Here is a 19,947-nt window from a genome sequence, read left to right as displayed (position 1 = left end):
AAAATAGGGATCTTGATAATAATTCTTACTCCTCCTCCCTCATCTTTGAGGTTGATGAGGATGTTGGGAGAGTTCTCTAAGTTGTTTGGGGAGAAAAAAAGTGTTGCAGAAATACAGATGGCATCAGTATTTTTCATTTTTCTCTCTTTGAGATTCCAGGTCTCTGGGATTTTCAGTGCTTTGCACATAGTAAGCGCTTAACAAATACCATCATCATCATTATTATTATTATTTTGATCATTTACACCCTTACAATGTAAAAGAAGAAATTTTACTTTGAAAGTATGTTGAACTTCTTCATGCTCCTGCCAGATCACATCTCTCCCCAACTTCACCCCCAACAAATGCCACCTGCTCCCAGAATCAATCAATGGTATTTATTGAGCGCTTACTCTTCTGAGCAGTTGGGAGAGGGCAATACAACAGAGTTGGGAGAGAAGTTCCCTGCCCACGAGGAGCTTTCAGACTATGCGGGGAGACAGACAGTATGAATTACAGATATGTACCTAAGTGCTGTGAGGCTGAGGGTGGAGTGAATATCAAGTGCTTAAAGGATACAGATCCAATTTTGAAGATGACACAGAAGAGAGAGGGAGTAGGGGAAATGGGAGCTTAAATCTGGGAAGGCCTCTTGGAGGAGATGTGATTTTAACAAGGCTTGGAAGGTGGGGAGCAAGATGTCTGTAGTATATGAAGAGGGAGGGAGTTCCAGGCTAGAGGGAGGAGGTGCGAAAGGGGTCGGCAGCGAGATCGAGGTAGAGTGAGTAAATTGGCATTAGAGGAGCGAAGTGTGTGGGCCGGGTTGCAGTAGGAAATCAGGGGGGTAAGGTAGGAGGGGGCAAGATTGATTGAGTGCTTTAAAGCCTATATTAAGGAGTTCTGTTGGATGAGGAGGTGGATGGGCAACCACTGGAGGTTCTTGAGGAGTGAGGAAACATGGACTTTAAAGAAAAATGATCCGGGGAGCAGAGTGAAGAATAGTCTGGAGTGGGGAGAGACAGGAGACGGGAAGATAATCAAGGCGGGATAGGGTGATTGGATCCGCGTAGTAGCAGTTTGGTTGGAGAGGAAAGGGTGGATTTTAGTGATGTTATGAAGGTAGAATTGGCAGGATTTGGTGACAGATTGAATATGTCAACCTACTCGCTGCACCTCGATCTCACTCACATCCTACCTCTGGCCTGGAATGCCCTCCATCTAAATATGCTACAGATGATTACTCTCTCCCGCCTCAGAGCCTTATTGAAGGCACATCTCCTCCAAGAGGCCTTCCCTGAAAAAAGCCCACCTTAGAAGCAGCGTGGCTCAGTGGAAAGAGCATGGGCTTGGGAGTCAGAGGTCATGGGTTCTAATCCCAGCTCCGCCACTAGTCAGCTGTGCGACCCTGAACAAGTCTCTTAACTTCTCTGTGCCTCAGTTGCCCCATCTGTCAAATGGGGATTAAAACTGTGAGCCCCACGTGGGACAACCTGATCACCTTGTATTACCCAGCGCTTAGAACAATGCTTTGCACATAGTAAGTGCTTAACAAATCCCACAATTTTTCCTTCCACTCCCTTCTGTGTCACCCTGACTTATTCATCCCCCTGTCCCAGCTCCACAGCACTTAGGTAGGTATCCATAATTTATTTATTTATATTAATGTCTATCTCCCCCATAGTGTTAATCCAAACACCCCTTTCCAGTGGCATTTTGAAAAGAAACATCAGATGAGTTGATGGAATGTGCAGGAGAGAATTTTGGATCCTATTATTTCGGGCCCAGCATCCCTCTCCCATTACTTATGCTCTTATAGGAGTTGTTGGGAGAAGTCCAGGTCTTTGCTTCTGCAGATCCGTCCATTAGAAGATGAAGATTACAAAATGCTGTAAACAGGTTAACACTTCATATTCATTTCAGTTTCTTCTAAGTTTCCCGTGTAATATGAAACTACCCCAACGATCTGTGTCTAAAAGAGGTCCCTGGGTATACAAGAGAGCATACCAGCTATTCAGATGTCCTGACTACGTTATTCTGTGCAAATACGAACTCTCGAAATGAAACTAGAAACTTGTTAGCTAAAAAGGGTCTCAGGTCATTCCGTTTTGCTGCAGTATTAATCCACCCTGTGACAGAGTAAAAGTGCTGTGTGTGTTCTAGCCACCTGATTTTATACCAGAATTTCCGTAACTATCGCAGCACGGGTCATTTTAAGCGCAGCAGAAATGATCAGATATACTTTAATATGTACGCTGCAGCCTCAGAATGAAAAGGTCAGTAATGTTTGTCAGTCTGCCCACTGTCCAAAGAGATTTTCTAGCTGAAGACATCCCAGTTGGAATCCAAAAACAAGCCAACACAAAATCTCAAAGTAGTTTATCAAAGAAACCAAATATGTGAAATGGCAACTACACTGCATTATTAGCTTCCAAAATTGCAAAACATGGGTTAGCAACCCTTTTGCACCAAAAAGCCAAACAATATGAAACCTTTACGTGGTCGGTGCACAAGAGTGTCTTCGAATGTATGCCTCCCCCCCTCCCCCATAAGATAAGTGTTGTTATTCTGTCATACTCTGCACTGCGTAATATGATGACATCATTGGGCCACACCGCTGCTACTAGAACAGCTTTGCTGCCAGTGGGGATGGGAAAGGGCAGGAAAGGAGAGGGAGAGAGGAAAAGAAGGGGTGGGGGAAGGGAAAGGAGGAGAGAGGGATAAAGAAGGGTGGTAGGAGGGGGAGGAAGAGAAGTTGGGGAAGGGAAGGAGGAAAGAGGATGTCAGGAACAGGAAGCCCACCTGGGATCCTCAACTCCTTGTGGCCAGGGATCGCGTCTACCAACTCTGTCGGTAAAGAAGCAGTGTGGCCTAGAGAATAAAGCACAGTCCTGGGAGTCAGAATGATCTGGGTTTTAATCCCAGCTCCTTGTCTGCTCTGTGACCTCGGGGAAGTCGCTGAACTTCTCTATACCTCAGTTACCTGTGGGACATGGGCTTGTATTCAGCCTGATTACCATGTATCCCAGAGCTGAGAACAGTGTCTGTCACACAGTAAGTGCTTAACCAATACCATTAAAAAAAAATTTGACTGTATTATATTCTCCATAGCACTTAGTGCAGTGCTCTGCACATAGTAAGTGCTCAGATACCATGGATTAAGTGACTGGGGCAAGTGGACTCTGATTGTCAGAGGGCTGGAGCCCCCATCCCCCACCACAGGGGCCTATGGGGGTCGCAGAAATACCGGGGAATGCCAAGGCCCAGAGTCATACCACCCTATCCACCCTGCAGTGTTCTGAACCGGGAATCCTCATCCCGATCTGTGCAGCGAGCCAGGTTTCCCTGCACACACCCCCAACTCCCCTACAGTCCCCCCAGCCAGAGTCCTCCCTCCCGGAAAGTCGCCTCAAGCTTGGTGCCTCTTGGGAACAAAGAAGGCTGCAGACTGTGGGCTGGCCCCTGCTCCTCCTCCTCCCCAGCCTGTTGGGCAGTTTGCTCTGGGTAAGATTCAGAGTAAACTCTCTGCACTCATTTGTGCCAGCGGGAAAATCTGGATGGGGAAGGGATGGGGAGATTTGGTATGGCTGAGATTGCCCAGTCTCTAATTGTCTTACCCTACTAATGGGGAGGTGGGGGTTGGGAGGAGAGAGAGAGGAAGGGAGGGAGAGAAAAAGAAAGGAAAAGAAGGGAAAGGGAAAAGGAAAGGACTTACACCTGGTTTTCATCCTTCTCATCTTCTGCCACTGCTTCTGCGGCTTAACTCAACTGCCTCATGGGGGTCTAGCCCAAGTGGAGGGCTGTGATAGGATAAATGCTCGTGGCTCCTGGCCCAGATGCTTGTGGTTCCTGGCCCAGGGCTGAACTAGCCCAGGGAGGGGGCGGGCATAGCTAATGGAGTCTTCCTCCCCATGCTGAGTCAGTGCAGGCAGTGGGACCCCAGGGGGGCTCTTCTGCTCAACAGCTACATATGGTATCAAGAAAAGCCATAACGAGCTCCAGAGACACAGGTTCCTGACCCCAGAGTTACAGGACTAGCTAAGGGGCTCACCTAGTGTATATATGCAAAGCAAAAGAAAAGAAATTTTTCTCTCTTGAAGAAAAAAAGGTAGTCGAAGTTTAAGGACGTTTGTCAGAATTTTCCTCAGCCGGCAGAATTCCAACAAGCCAACGACAGAGTCAAATTCAAAACCTCCACCCCCAAATAGCAACTTATTTCTCAGCACTCTTAACTATGTTACTTCTTGATTGTCAGAAAAAGCAATTTAATACCTTCCTTTTCTGAGGAATGTCCTTGTAAACCCAAAGCGATACATTCATGATCTGGGAGTGTTGTACAGATAGAAATTTTATCGCTAGTGGACCAGTTTTCTCATGGCGAAAGTGAACTTCTTATTTATAAAACTCTTTAAGTTACTTGTGTAACAGTTTCTCCCTCACAATGAATCTTCGTCCATCTTTGAAGGCAAAAACACCATTATTGTTTACTAAAGAGTTCCAGCAGACTAGGATTCTTCATTTAAAAATGAGTGCTTATATTTGTAAATGGGAAAGCACCCGACAAGGTGCCTGGGTCCCAAGACTCTTTCCAAATGCTCGTGACAAAGTCTGTCAAAAATGCTAAGAAAGTTGGAGTCCTAAGGTAACATGGCTTTTGGCTATTGCCGCATATTAAGAGAGGGTCAATATAACCATCATTTCAATTGATTGCACTTGCAAGTTACTCACATATATTTGGCAAGTCATTCACTTTATATAAGAATGCAGAAAAATCCCTGCTCTGGCTTCTTCTCCACCAAATCTCCTCAACCCCAGTCCTTTGCTTGCCAAGGTCCTAGATTCTGCCCCAGGTGTGTCCCCAGGCTTTCATTCTCTCAGGGGTCAGTTGGAAATAGTCCAGTTTGAAATAGACAACGGATGGGCTCCACTGAGGAGCGTTCGTCTTTGTCTTCATCCATGCATGTAGTGTGATCTGCTCAATCGTTTGTTCAGGCAATCAATCATTAGTATTTATCGAGCAGTTACTGTGTGCAGAGCACTGTATTAAGCACTTGGGAGAATATCTTGCCAAAGAATTGGCAAAATCCCTGGCCCACAAGGTGCTTATAATTTTATATATAAGCCCCACGAGGTGCTTATATATAAGACTTTGAGTCCTATGTGGCAAAGGGACTGTCCAACCTGGTTATTTTGTGTCCACCCCAGTGTTTAATACAGTGCCTGGCACATAGTAAGTGCTTAACAAATGCCACAATAATAATAATACTTATTATTATTATTAATTTAGCTTGCTACCTCAAGTGCATCCAAACAAACAGGGGTACGAATCGTCACATCAGATCGCGCTATTTGGTGCCATTATTTAGGCAGAGAGTCTTGGTACTGCATCCATTTATTGTCAGCTGTTGCAATCCCCTGAAACAAGAACCAGTCTGACCCAAAGTCAAGTTGGCTGCTCAAGGCTGGGGAAGAGAAGGTGCTTGAATGTGTCATGTTAGACTAGGCGAAGTTGCAGCTGGTCACTGCAGCAAGCCCATCCTGAAACTTGAAGAGGCCCTCGGAATGAGCCGTGGGGCATGAGAACTCCCGGTTAACCCAGACTGCAAGTGGGACACTGGTAAGCTGATTCTTATAATGTCCAATATTACGTTCGTGGCGACCCAAGTTTTTTGTATCTTGCTCCCCCAGATCGTCACACACCAGATGAGTCCATCCTCATATGAAAGGAGAACCCCAAACGTAGAGCTAAAACTTAATGTTCCCATGCACAGAAGACACTCTAAGAACTTATTATGCCTCTTCCACAAGCTGCCTTTTAAAAAAGGCTCCTATTTTTAGAAGCTACAGGTGGTAGTTTACTATTTCACTACCACCAGTGAAAGGTTCCTGCTGTGGATTTTTTTTTTTTTATCTTCTCAACTCAGTCAAATGGAGTGATATTTCATTTGGCATTTGGCGTATGTTTATCATAGGGAAGCTGCATGGCCAAGTGGAAAGAGCATGGGCCTGGCAGTCAGAGGACCTGGGTTCTAATCTCAGCTCTGTCACTTACCTGCTGCGTGATCTTGGGCAAGTCACTTACCTTCTCTGTGCCTCAGTTCCCTCATCTGCAAAATGGGAATTAATGTGAGCCCTCTGTGGGACAGGGACTGTGTCCAACCCGATTATCTCGTATGTCCCCCAGTGCTTAGTACAGTGACTTGCAAATAGTAAGTGCTTAACGAATGCCACAATTATAATTATTATTGTTATTATTATTGCAGTGCTTGACACATAGCAAGCATTTAACAAATACCACAATTATTATTACATATACAGTGAAAGGATGTTCTGTCTTGATGGAATTATGGGATGGCATTTTCCCTTGTTTGAAAAGGAAAGGAAATCCAATTTTTATAAAATTGGTGGTAGATAGAGAACCTTGCTTTACTAAAGTGGAATTGGTTTGGTTCCAAGGGAAGTTGATCTTGTGGAAGGAGATTTACTCCATTGCCTTGAATAAATCACTTAGTGCTTTAGAATCTCGGTTTGCTCATCTGAGATAACCGTTATGAAAGTGCTTGTGAATTTTGTGTTATTCAAATTCAGGGTATTATTACTGGCAGATAAACACCAAAGCACACCAATAATCTGAAATAATTATGCCTAATTAATTCATTCACTCATTAGTAGTTATGAAGTGCTTACTGTGTGTGGAGCACTGTACTAGACCTTTGAGGTACAATAAAAGTCAAGGGAATGGTCCCTGCCCTCAAGGAGCTCACAGTTTTTTGTAATCGAAAGAAGAGAAGGCTCTAGATCTTTAGACTAAAAATTTAAAAACATGATGTGCCAAATGAATTCCTTTCTCAAGTGCCAGATGCACACGAGTAAAGCACCAATATTTAAAAATCATGTATTTCTAGAGAACCGGATGGAGAACATTTCCATCGCCATATTTTGACCCACCTTCATTGATGGGCTCTACCTTGTGCCTCTCTGATTTCTGGAGCTCAGCTGGGCAAAACTCGATAGTTTGACCAGGCAGTCAGCAGCAACCGAACAAAGCTGAATTTGGGGAGGCGCCTTTACAGGGGAAGAAGACCGTGTCTGGGAAATGGCTGGATAACCCATTTCTCACTGCCGTCTCTTCAGCCCAGAGCTTAGTACAGTGCCTAGCACTTAGTATAGTGCCTGGCACATAGTAAGCACTTAAGAAATGTCATTATTATTACTATAAAAGGCTAGGTCCCATTCCAATACTTTTAAAGTGTGTTAAAGATGAGCAGTTCAGTTGGCATTGTAAGTGACGTAGGGCCAGTTTCAGTGCAGTCTTAAACTAGGTAGCCTTATGAGTTGATAAAATCCAAGATGTTATGTAAATACAAACCTTCTGAAGAGGAGTCCAAGAACGTCAAAATCTTAAAGTTGGAGAGGATGCTGTTTTCTACTTTATTTTTATCACCCTCACCAACACGGGCACAATGATTAGGGCTGATGCTTTGCCTACCCAGGTCCTCTAGCAAATGTTGTCTGACCTATTGACTTGATCAATTCCTCTCTGCAATGGGGGGAAAAAAAAACCCAATGTGTTTTGTTAAGTCTTTTGCCCAGGATGATTGAATGTCTCATCAGATTTCATCAGTCATCCATCCTTGAGATCTAATCCTGCACTGCTGCTCTATTAGATCATTAGATTCACCACCCTGATCTATATTTAGAATCTGGGTGTCCTTTGCTTTCTGCTAGTTTCCACAGTCCACCCTTTCCTGACTGGAAATGGAGGGAGATCAATCTGTAACCACGGAACTGTGCAACCTCGATGTATTTTGCTGCAGATCATTTCCGAAACATTTTTCAGAAAGGGAAAAGTTACCGGCAGCCAAATGTCTTGGCAAGCAGTATGGTTGGGCTGCCAGTTTAAAAATAATTGCCCTCATTTGTTTTACTTCTTGATAGAATCTTTGGGATTGTGGGATATTTTATTTAAAGAAACTCATCTGGCCTACAACTTGTGACTGGAGACATGGCTTGCTTCCTGAGTGAACCACAGTTAAAAGCCTCAGTTTGGCATTTCTGGAAGGGCTCTAAGGTGGGCTCTAAGGGAAAAAACTCAGAAGGTGTGTTTATTTCCTTTGTGAATATGTTTGTTTCCAAGACTGAGGAATATGGAGATAATAATTACAGAAGCAGGGTGATCTGGTGGATAGAGCACAAGCCCAGAAGTCAGAAGGACCTGGTACTACAGGAAGCACTGGAATAGAAACAAGATAATCAGGTTGGACATAGTCCGTGCCCCACATGGGGCTGCTCACAGTCTTAATCCCCATTTTACAGATTAGGTAACTGCGGCTCAGAGAAGTGAAGTGACTTGTCCAAGGTCACACAGCAGACAAGTGGCAGAGCCGGGATTAGAAAATTTAATATGATGCATTAGAAAATCTTTCTAAGTGGACATTTTTCTTTTTGGCTAAAAAAGAGACAAATACAGGCTAAGAGCGTGTGACAAGCCTCAAAACAACACAATGAAAAAAAGCCAACAAAAAGACCAGTAGAATAGCTCTGGAAATCACCACTTACATTCTGTCCAATTCAGTAGTAAATAAAGGATTCCTAAAATTATGCAAACTAATTTTTATACTAATTTATTTGGCCAATCAGTAGTCTCCTAAACATTGGAAACACATTAGACCTTTAATCCCTTTTTAAATCAGACCCAATCAGTGGTATTTATGAAGAACCTTCTGTACTAATAGGCGCTTAGGAGTGCAATAGAATTAATATACATAATCCCTACTTCCAGGATTTTATAATCTGTGGAGGGGGAGAGGACACAGACCCCAAAATAATTTAGAAATAGGAGGAGAGAAGAGAGATTGCGTTCACCAACTCTATCAAACTGTACTCTCGCAAGTGCTTAGGTACAGTGCTCTGACATAGTAGGTGCTCAGTAAATGCCATTCATTATTAATAATAATAATAAAAATAGTAATTGTGGTATTTGTTCAGCACTTACTTTGTGCCAGGCACTGTACTAAACACTGGGCTGGATACAAGCAAATCGGGTTGGATACAGTCCCTGTCCTACGTGGGGCTCATAGTCTTAATCCCCATTTTATAGATGAGATAACTGAGGTCCAAAGAAGTGACTTGCCCAAGGTCACACAGCAGACAAGTGGCGGTGCTGGGATTAGAACCCAAGTCCTTCAGATTCCCAGGCTCATTGCTCTTGAGCTATGTACTGAAGTTACTGCTGAAGTAGTAGTGTATATAAGATATGTACTAAGTGCTACAGGAGGCTGTGATTACATAAGTGCTTAGGTGGTGCAGAAGTTTTGAAATGGCAGATGGGGGAGATATAACTTGAGGAGATTAAAATTAGTCAGGAAAGGCATCCTAGATATGGTTGGTTCGCAGAAGTTAGAGAATAGAGAAACGGCGTGGCTCAGTGGAAAGAGCCTGGGCTTGGGAGACAGAGGTCATGGGTTCGAATCCCAGCTCTGCCACTTGTCAGCTTTGTGACTGTGGGCAAGTCACTTCACTTCTCTGTGCCTCAGTTACCTCATCTGGGAAAAGGGGGATTAAGATTGCGAGTCTCACGTGGGACAACCTGATCACCCTGTATCTCCCCCAGTGCTTAGAAGAGTGCTCTGCACATAGTAAGCCCTTAACAAATACCAACATTATTATTATTATTATTAAGGAGAGCTGAGCTCGGTTGCATTTGAAGTGGTAGGGAGTGGTGGAAGAGTATGAGCAAGAAATCAAGGGAAGGAGAGATGAGAAAGAAGCTTAGTGAGTAGGGTAGTCTGAGAGGAACGAAGAGTGTGAGCCGAGGTGTGGCGGGAGGGGAGGGAGGATAACGAGAGGGAGAGAGATTTGACTGAGTGCCTTGAAGCCGATAGTCCAGTGTTTCTGCTTGATGCTGAGAAGCATGGGTAATCACCGGAGGTTTCTCTGGAATGAGGAGATGTGTACAGAATGATGTTTTAGAAGAATGATCCTAGTAGCTGAATTAAATATAGATTGGAAAGTATGGGCTACTGATTCAGTAGTCAAGCCAGGAATGACAAATGCCCATCCCAGTGAAGTGGCCATTTGTATAGAGAAAGGGTAGGTGGAGAAATGGAACCCTAATACAGTTGTCCCCCAGTCCCATCCATCAATCAATCAATCAATCAGCAGTCTCTAGGTGTAACTATAATTAGAGCATTGACAGAGTCCAGTGTGTTTCCACTGAAGATATATTAGCCAAAAACGCTCCCACATTGTTTGTGATAGGCTTGTTTTCAGAAAAAAAAAAAAAACGAATTGGACCTAGAAGACCAGCGTTTATTTTCTTCTCCTTTTATGCTCCAAATGGATTTTAGGCTCCAAGCTGAACCAAAATGCTTCAGGTTATCATTTTCCAAAAAGATGATAAGGAGCATGTTTTAATTACATAATTCTAAAGCCAAAAATACACACAAAACAAATCAGAAATACTTATGGTTTTTTTTACAATGCAGACAATATATGTTCTATCTATTTTAAAGTAAACACAGATTTATTGAATACCCACTGTGGGCAAAGAGCTGTCGCCAGCTCTAGGATTTACAAATCCTGTACTGGTAAAATTCATTAGCCTCCTCTTGGGAAACTGAAGTAAAGAGGGGTGAAAGATAATTTATAGTTCCCCAAAGAAAACCCATAGTGTCAACATTGTGATTAGATCAGACTCTCTTCTCAGTACTTGGGTTTTTTCCTAATAATTTGAGGGAATAAGTAAATACCACATTGGATTTCCAAATGCAGATTCAAATTACTCCCAAGACGTTTTCTAATAGTTTAGATGATGAGTTTTAAAATATGCACAAATATCTGAAGACAAACCTACAGTCTTATTCCTCCAGACAGCATTTTAATACATACCTATTGGCAGGCAGCATTTGACACAGTTTACATCAAGCTGGTACAAAATGCCTAGAATGTTTTGAAGGTTTAATCTTTGCAGCAACAGCTGAGAATGTAGAGATAAATGTCATAAGACACTACCGATGTTGATTCAGCTCTATTCATTCACACCCATGACTCACAGGTCTTTGAAGACATGGGACTTTTATAGTTACATTTCATTTCTGAGAAATGCCACCTGGAAAACATTAGAGTTGATAGTGGAGATTTTAGCTGGGAACTGTAGCCCTACCTAATGCAGAAATACAGTGGATAGGTATCTCATTAGAACGGACAGTAAAGCAACAGGAATAACAGCACAGAAAATAAAACCCTAAAAACTATACTTGCCTTACTGATATTTCCACTTCCTACCTGATAATGCTGTTGCCATAATCCCATGGGGGGTTTACTGTGTGTAGAGCACTGTACTGAACACTGCAAAAGAATATTCCAAGGGGAATTAGACAGCTGGGGGGAAGACTTGAGACTGATACATCAGGAGCAATGAAACTCTAAAAGACTAGAAGTGGATTGGAGGTAAAACTGTATTTTTCTTGCAGTTGAACTTGTAGACTACTCACTGATAGTGTTTCCCAGAGATTTAGTTACACATTTCCCAAGTTCTTTGTTCAGTATTTAGTAGGCCCTCAATGAATACCAGTACTATTTACTACTACTAATAATAACGTTGGCATTTGTTAAGTGCTTACGATGTGCAGAGCACTGTTCTGCACAAAGCTGGGGTAGATACAGGGTTATCAGGATGTCCCACGGGAGGATCACAGTTAATCCCCATTTTACAGATGGGGTAACTGAGGCACAGAGAAGTTAAATGTCTTGCCCACAGTCACAAAGGTGGCAGAGCCAGAATTCAAACCCATGACCTCTGACTCCCAAACCCGGGCTCTTTCCACCGAGCCACGCTGCTTCTCCAGCGTTGAGGCTGGTAAATATAGACACTGATTTACAGTAGGCCTATTTTCAGGACGCGGCATGTTGACATCTAAGTAACAGAATTTGTTGGTAGCAACGTACAATCTTATTCCTGAATTGCGAGGTCACCGTAATTTATTTTTTTAATTTTTCCCGTTGCTTATTTTACGAGGATACTTTGTTTACAAACATAGCATTTTTCTCTTGGAGGAAATCACGTTTTCAATTGCTTCTTTGCCCTCCACAACGATTAAGTTCTACGCTGAAACTCTTTCTTTGCCTGAATTTCCACTGCTGTTATGTAAATTTACAGGGTTTCTATTCACTTTTGAGGGGCAGAGCTTTCACCTTGCTATGGTGTTTTTCCTCTGGTGGAGTTGGGAGAGTTAATCCCTGGTCACAGCTTAAATCGGGAAAGGATAATGGGCGCTGATTAGCCTATTGTTACCATCCTATTATCATGCACGGTTTTATTGGTCACATCCTTTCGGAGTCAGCTGTTCCTCTGAGCTTCTTTCAGTTTTTCAGAGGCTTTCCAAGTGAGAGAGCTTCTTGGATCGGCTTGGTATTGCCTTTACAAGGTCAGTGAAAAATGCATTATGTAAAGTCTTGAAACCGTCAATTGCTTTTGGAAACAAAATGAGCGGTTAACTACCTTTTCCCATGAATATAGCCGAACCTGAGAAAAGAAGTGGATTCAGTGCAGCACACTCAGAGAGTAATAGCTAAAATAAGGGGTTTTTTTTTCCTCCCTGGACACTGGAGAATTGCCTCAAATGAATGATGGCAAGAAATCCTAAAAACTTATATAGAAGCTTTAGGGAAATAAGGAACAGTGACCAACTGGTTTAGAGAGTCGAGCATTTCTAGCATTTTCCCAACTCTACTAATATTGATGTTTTGGTAGCATCTCTGTCAGTTCTTGGTAAGACAGAGAAATCATTTAACTTAAATAGTTTATAACCTCTAAAGGACTGAAGTGTTCCTTTGTTCAAAACCCATTGTTCGAAACTCTAGAGTCATCCTCTAATTGCAAGTACAGAGCCACCCAGGCTGTTGTTACAAGCCAGCTGACAACAATAGTATTCTTATATGTGGTCTTCCTTGTTTTCCCTGCCCCTCAAAGTCACTTAACCCTTGTGGTACAATCACCATTCTTACATGTACATTTCTGTCTGTAATTTGTTTTAGGGTCTGTTCCCTCCTCACCCCCACCCCCCGTGGTCTGTAAACACCTTACGGGCAGGGGTCGTCTACACCTACCCTTTTGGCTTGAACTCTCCCAAGCACTTAGTATTCTGGACAAAATAAGTACTCACTAAATACCATTGATTGACCCAGTGCCTATTGAGTGCACTGTCACTTATACTCAAAGATATAGTAGCTGTGAGTCCTTCATGCTGAGAATGGCGAAGCGCAATTAATAATCCATTCCTCACTGGATGCCCATCAGTCTGTATTTATTGAGCACTTTCTGTAGAGCACTGTACTAGGCCCTTGAGAGAGCACCATACAACAGGGTTGGTAGGCCCATTCCCTGCCCACAAGGAGTTTACAGTCTAGGGGGGGGAGGCAGACAAATTACAGATATATATGCTTCCTCCTTCTAGACTGTGAGCCTTTTGTTGGGTAAGGATCGGTAGTACTTTCCAAGTGCTTAGTACAGTGCTCTGCACACATTAAGCACTCAAATACGATTGAATGAATATGCTTAATACTGCAACTATTTTTATTACTATGTAAGTGCTGTAGGGCTGGGGGTGGGGTGAATATCAAGGGCTTAAAGGGTACAGATCCAAGTGCATTGGTGATGCAGAAAGGAGAGGGATTAGAAAAGAGGCTTTTGTTAGGGAAGGCTTCTTGGAGGAGATGTGATATTATTGAGACTTTGAAGATGGGGAGAATGGTAGCCTGTCGTATATTAAGAGGGAAGAAGTTCCTGGCCAGAGGGAGGGCATGGACAAGGGGTCTGGGTGAGAGGTAGGTGAGATCCCTATAAACATTGTCCTTCCTGGAGTGGTTCATTTGCTACATTCAGCTCTTTCTATTTTTGAGATTGCCTTCTCCTGCTGTCCCAATTCTCCTTAAGTCTCTGCCCAAGGAGATCTACTCACTTCCTGACCCACCTCAAGCTGCTGTTGTTTTCTCTCACCATTCTCTTGCTCCTCCAGAGTGTGTGAGATTATGCCTCGTGTTTGTCTTTAAACCATTTATTCTACTCATCATGACTGCATGTGACCCATTTCAACTCTCCAGTCAGCAGCTGGTTGAGCACCTTGCTATCGTCCATTTTTGTTGCACATCCTGCTCAACAAATCTGTGCCAAGATAAATACTACATCAGACCTGGTGAACCCTATTATTGGTCATTCAGTCTGCCCATTGGATGTTGAAATATGGCCTTTAAAGGATGCTGATAAAACTCCTTGAGAAGTTGGAAATTATTTTTGGAGTAAGTCCAATTATCTCATCCCTGTGGGAGATCTGATAGTACTACAGCTTTGTAGAACTTTAGTTTATGAAGCTTGGTACCCTGCTCTCAGCATATATTCTGCAAAAGAACCGACAAGCCCAAAGATAACTGAGTTTATTTAGGAGCTTGCACCCAAGATTTTCATCTGCAACACACAGTTCAAAATGGTCATTGTATTTCCCTATCTCAGCAGTACCTGAGCTCCTAAAAGTTATCCTTTTGTAGTTTACAGCCCTAGTTGCTTTTCTAATCTGCTTTTTGTTATCCCAGTCTTCCTGAAGCCTCTGTAGAAAACAGTAACCTCTCCCAGTAGACTGATAGTAACTTGGCATTTCTCTACCTGGATATTTTTGCACGGTCATTTATTTTCCCTGATATAGAAGGTAGGCTAATTGGACACTGCAAATGGCAAAAATTCCTCGAGACCGTGACTCTAAATTCCAGCAACGATTTCACAGGCCTTTGCACTCTTATTGTTAGAGTCTACCTAGGTGTAGGTGCCCTTTTGACTGTAAACTGGTTGTGGGCAGGGAATGTGCCTGTTATATTGTAATAAGCACTTAGTACAGTGGTCTGCACACAGTAAGCACTCTATAAATATAATTGACTGACTGACTGGATATTACCAGGAGATAATGAGATCTTTCCCATCTCACCGCAGCTCTTAAATTTGTAACTGGAAAGAACTTCAATAGTTATGAAAAGGGGAGATTTGAGGTTGGGTACTTTCATTATCCTAGTAAATTGTTTCATAGACAGTGGTATAAAGGTGATCTATTGGTTAATATTGGCCAGTTTGTTTTGCCCTGTGCAAATTCTGTTAATAATAATTATGGTATTTGTTAAGCACTTTCTATGTGCCGGGTACTGTACTTAGTGCTGGGGTAAATACAAACAAATGGGGTTGGACATGGTCCCTGTCCCATGTGGGACTCCCAGTCTCAATCCCCATTTTGCAGATGAGGTAACTGAGGCACAGCGAAGTGACTTGCCCAGGGTCACACAACAGACACGTGGTGGAGCCACAATTAGAACTGATGACCTTCTGACTCCCTGGACCATACTTTATCCACTATGCCATGCTGCTTCCTGTGCTACCATTAGTCCTGAATTAGAGCCTGTGGCAGGAGCCTTGGCAAGAGCTCACCTCCTCCAAGATGACTTCCCAGACTGAGCCCCTTCTTTCCCTCTGCTCCCCCCCACCCTCTGCTTTTCCCCCTTCCCCTCCCCTCAGTGCTGTGCTCATTTGTATATATGATTTATTACCCTATTTATTTTGTTAATAAGGTGTATATCCCCTCGATTCTATTTATCTTGATGTTGTTGCTTGTTTTTGTTTCATTCTGTATTGCTTTGCTGTCTGTCTCTCCCGTTTAGACTGTGAGCCCGTCACTGGGCAGGGATCGTCTCTATCTGTGGCCGAATTGTACATTCCAAGCACATAGTCCAGTGCTCTGCACATAGTAAGCGCTCAATAAATACTATTGAATGAATGAATGAATCTGCCTGCCCCTCCACCTAAAAATATTGGTGTTCATTAATCACTTACTAGGGGCCAAAAGCAGGGGTAGGTGCTGGGATAAATATAAGAGAATCAGATCGCATTGGTCGGTTTCTTTACTCTGCTTTTCAGTCTTACATTGTTCCCAGTCCTGCCGCTTCTAGTTTTGCTGAGAAGCTTTTTATTCCAGAGTTTTTCCATTTTCTTTCCTCCACCTCTTACCCTTAGGCAGGAGAAGGGAAAAGAGGGCTCCCGGCTCTGCCACTTGTCTGCCATGTGACCTTGAGCAAATGTCTTCACTTTTCTGTGCCTCAGTTTCCTCATCTGTAAAATGGGGATTAAGACTGTGAGCCCCACATGGGACAGGGACTGTGTCCAATCTAATTATCTTGTATCTACCCCAGCACTTAGAACAGTGCCTGGAATATAGTAGCAAATCCAGAGAGTGAGAGGGGTAAAAGAGGAGCAAGGGAGAAACTGATAAAGGAGAAAGTATCCATCAATTAATTTATAGTAAGGCAGAATCAGTGGTATGTAGTAAGGGCTTACTGTGTGCAGAACACTGTAGTAAGTACTTGGGAAAGTACAATACAATGGAGTTGGTAGATATGATCCCTACCATCAAGAATCTTACAATCTAGTAGAGGGAAACGCTCTAAAATATAAATAAGAGGTTAACCCACTTCCTAATTCCAAAAGAGTCTGGTCCCCTCCCAGCCTACCCACAAAGTTATATCTTGAAATTTAACACTGAGCCCCACTCCCCCAGTGCTTATTTATTCCTGATATTTTGGGGGAAAAAATCTTTTTTTGGTTTTTTTTTCGGTCCCCAGGAGTATTGTTTAGGACACTGCTGCATACACTGTGAATCCATTGCAGAAATTTACTAAATCTTCTCAAAAGTTTCTGAAAGAGTTACTACTTCTTCCTCAGTGTCTAACGTGGGCACTGGGAAAAGTAGGCTCTGGAAGCAGCGTGGCTCAGTGGAAAGAGCACGGGCTTTGGAGTCAGGGCTCATGAGTTCGAATCCCAGCTCTGCCACTTGTCGGCTGTGTGACTGTGGGCAAGTCACTTAACTTCTCTGTGCCTCAGTTCCCTCATCTGTAAAATGAGGATTAAGACTGTGAGCCCCACGTGGGACAACCTGATTCCCCTATGTCTACCCCAGCGCTTAGAACAGTGCTCGGCACATAGTAAGCGCTTAAATACCAACATTATTATTATTATTATTTTATGTCCTATTCCAATTGATTTTTGATTTCGTCTTAGACAACAAATAGAATTTAAATATAGAAAGAACAAAACAAGTTTCAGGTTTTATAATATCTATTAAATGTTCTAAATTAATGTCTGTCTCCCCCTCTAGACTGTTAGCTTGTTATAGGTAGGGAACATGTCTGTTAATTCTGTTTATTGTAATCTCCTAAGTGCTCCGCACATAGTATTTGCTCAATAAATACCATTGATTGATCGATTAAGCTGCAGGCAGATAGGAAGTATCAATTCTGAATCAGTCACGAACTAAGGATGCAGTCGTGAGGAAAACTACCTTGTCTCCACAGCCTCAAATGACTTTCTGCCCATCTTGTAAAAATGAGACAAAAAGAACTAATATCGAATCTCTCTCGGAAAATACAACTGCTTCCATTCATTCCTTCGAGACTTGTTTTGTTTTGTTCTTTGCAAGGAAGGGTTGGTTTTACTGCATAGCCTTAGCTTTTGAAAGGAGCAACTTGTCACACTGCCATCCTAAAACTGTATTCAGGTACTATAATTGTTCAAGAAAGACTAATTTCTTTTCTGCAGGAAGCAGATAAGTCTTTTCATTTGATGTTCAAAATAAATGGGAAAATGGGTTGGTCCCACCAACGCATCAAGTTCAAAGAGCTGTTTGAGAACTTGCACCCTGTGATTCATACTGACTTCAGCCTTTCAGATAAAAATCCCTATAAGGTGGTGAAAACTCAAAATAGCAAAGAAAATTACAGCCAAAGCCTTTCTCCTCCACCCAAACTATGTCTCCTTTGCCTCACCGGCTTAGCCATCGCAGTTCCCTGGTATTATTCTAAAGCATCCAATAGTTACAGTGTGAACCGTTAGCCAAACTTTCAAGTATTAAAGACAGTGGATAGCGGGCCTCAGGGATCTTCTTTTGAGTACTCTGGTAAAGGTTATGCTGTCTACATTTATTTGGGGGGACATTTGGTCGGGATTGCTTACGATAGAAAGCAACACACCTACAGTAAATTTAGTCAATTGATCAGTAGTATTTATTGAGCACTTACTCTGTAAGTGCTGTAGATCCCTGTACTAAGTGCTTGGGAGAAGAAGCGTGGCCTAATGGAAAGAGCACAATTACCGCAGTTACTATTATTGGGGCAGAACAATGATGATAATAATAACACCACTTACTATATGTCACACACTGATACAAAATCATCAGGTCCCACTTACAGCTCACAGTCTAAGTATGAGGAGAACAGATACTGAATCCCCATTTTGCAGTTGAGGGAACTGAGGCCCAGAGAAGTTAAGTGATGTGCCCAAAGTCACATGGCAGGTTCATGGTAGAGACAGGATTAGAATCCAGGCCCCCTGACTCCCAGAAACCCATGCTCTTCCCACTAGGCCATTCTGATATGTGTGTGTATTTGTTGGGAAGTAGATTCGTCTTTCCTCCCGGAGGACAGGAAAGAGATGACCATGGGTGAATTTTACCCTGGCCAGCTGAAGACCCTGAAACCTAACCCAGCACATCCAACTGAAGTTCAAGAAGCCAGCCGGAACCTGGGGGAAGGGTGTCTGGGGCTGGAAAAACAAAAACAATCGAGGAGGAGCGATAAGGGTCGTCAAGAAAGTTATGACCCAACCACCTCCTGGAGATATTGCAAGAAGACTGAGTCTCAACCCTCAGGAGTAAATTCCAAGACTAATCTATACTGGGTGAATAGAAAGGTGAGGGTGAATGAAGGGGTGCTTAAGCCCATCAGCATCCAGCCTCAAGGACAAAAGAATCCTGGTTGAGACAGAACGTAACAAAGGGCAACCTGCCTGGGAAGGCCAGGAAGAGAATTTGCTAAAATGACTGGCTTCGATCTGTTAGGGACTGTCGAAGTCCATTCTGCTACCAAAACTGCAGAATGTGCTTTTGTCCCGCTCCTTAGCTTGCTCGGTTTACAGTAATGACTAGAAATATTCATTTAAATTGGGGGGTAAAAGCCTTTACATAGAACTCTCTGTTCTTTGGTGTTAAGTACAGTAGTGAGAAGTTGAGATTTCCAACACTTCGTTTTTATTTGCTTGCAGTGAAATGCAAATTAGATGACTTTGGTGAAGAATTACCAGCTGATCCTTTGGGCCTTGAAGTTTCACTCCAGTCACCAACTCCTCCAAGTGCAATACATTTCACAACTTAAATTTCAGGCATCGCCTCATTTCTTATAATTAGAAGATAATTCTGCATTGTCAGAGAAATGTATGTTATTTGCAAAAATTTCAGTAAAAGAGTATGATGAAAGTATTAGTATTTCTCCAGAATCTTTTCAAAAAATTCAGGATGCGCCTACAGAAAACCTCACTGCCTGAGTTTTACACGCAGTTACCGTAATGTGGCTTCACTTATCACTTGGCATCAGTGTTTGTCCCGCTTTTTTGAGCGGACATCCCAACACAAGACAGATTTGGCAGGCTGCTTTCAAAATGGAGAGTTTTGCATATGCGCTCCCACCAAACACTCAGACTAGAGCCAAGAAGATATCGTAACCCACAACCACGTCCTTAAGCTCAGACGTGTTAATTTTCCCCGTTTTTGCTCACTTCTTGGCTCCAACTATCTGCAGTTTCATCTTTCAAGTTAGACCAAAACCCTCAATTTGAGAGTGGAGAAGATATCCGAAGCTTCTGGTACAGTTTTGCAGGATCTTATTTCTTCCAATGAGATTTCCATTCTATTCCATTCTAGTAGTTGATTAGCAGTGTTAACATGGATCAAAACTGCTGAAAGAAGTACAAAGTAAGGGGAATGAGGGGAATGAAATGTGATTTTTCCGATTCTCACAGACCGAGGAATAATTGAGAGTTATCTTATTTATAAATTGATATCTCTATTTTATTCGCACCACAGAGCAGCAGCTGAATGGCACTCAAAATAC

At 42.7% G+C, this 19,947-nt stretch overlaps 1 protein-coding gene across 2 annotated transcripts in view; it reads left to right on the top strand.

Moving 5' to 3' along the window:
- The window catches only part of IQCK (IQ motif containing K), a 104,264-nt gene that overhangs the window by 84,153 nt on the left and 164 nt on the right, over positions 1–19,947 (top strand). Inside the window, exon 9 of one of the 2 annotated variants that reach the window (XM_029054223.2) lies at positions 19,103–19,316. The exons of the other annotated variant lie outside the window; for it this stretch is intronic. Coding sequence (XP_028910056.1) covers positions 19,103–19,212 — 110 coding nt within the window. The 3' untranslated portion in view covers positions 19,213–19,316. Of the gene's footprint in view, positions 1–19,102; positions 19,317–19,947 lie in introns of those variants that run through there. 2 annotated transcript variants of the gene reach the window in all.

This window comes from Ornithorhynchus anatinus, chromosome 2 (genome assembly GCF_004115215.2).
Source record: "Ornithorhynchus anatinus isolate Pmale09 chromosome 2, mOrnAna1.pri.v4, whole genome shotgun sequence".
Classification (NCBI taxonomy): domain Eukaryota; kingdom Metazoa; phylum Chordata; class Mammalia; order Monotremata; family Ornithorhynchidae; genus Ornithorhynchus; species Ornithorhynchus anatinus.
This window is presented reverse-complemented; position numbering and strand designations above follow the sequence as displayed.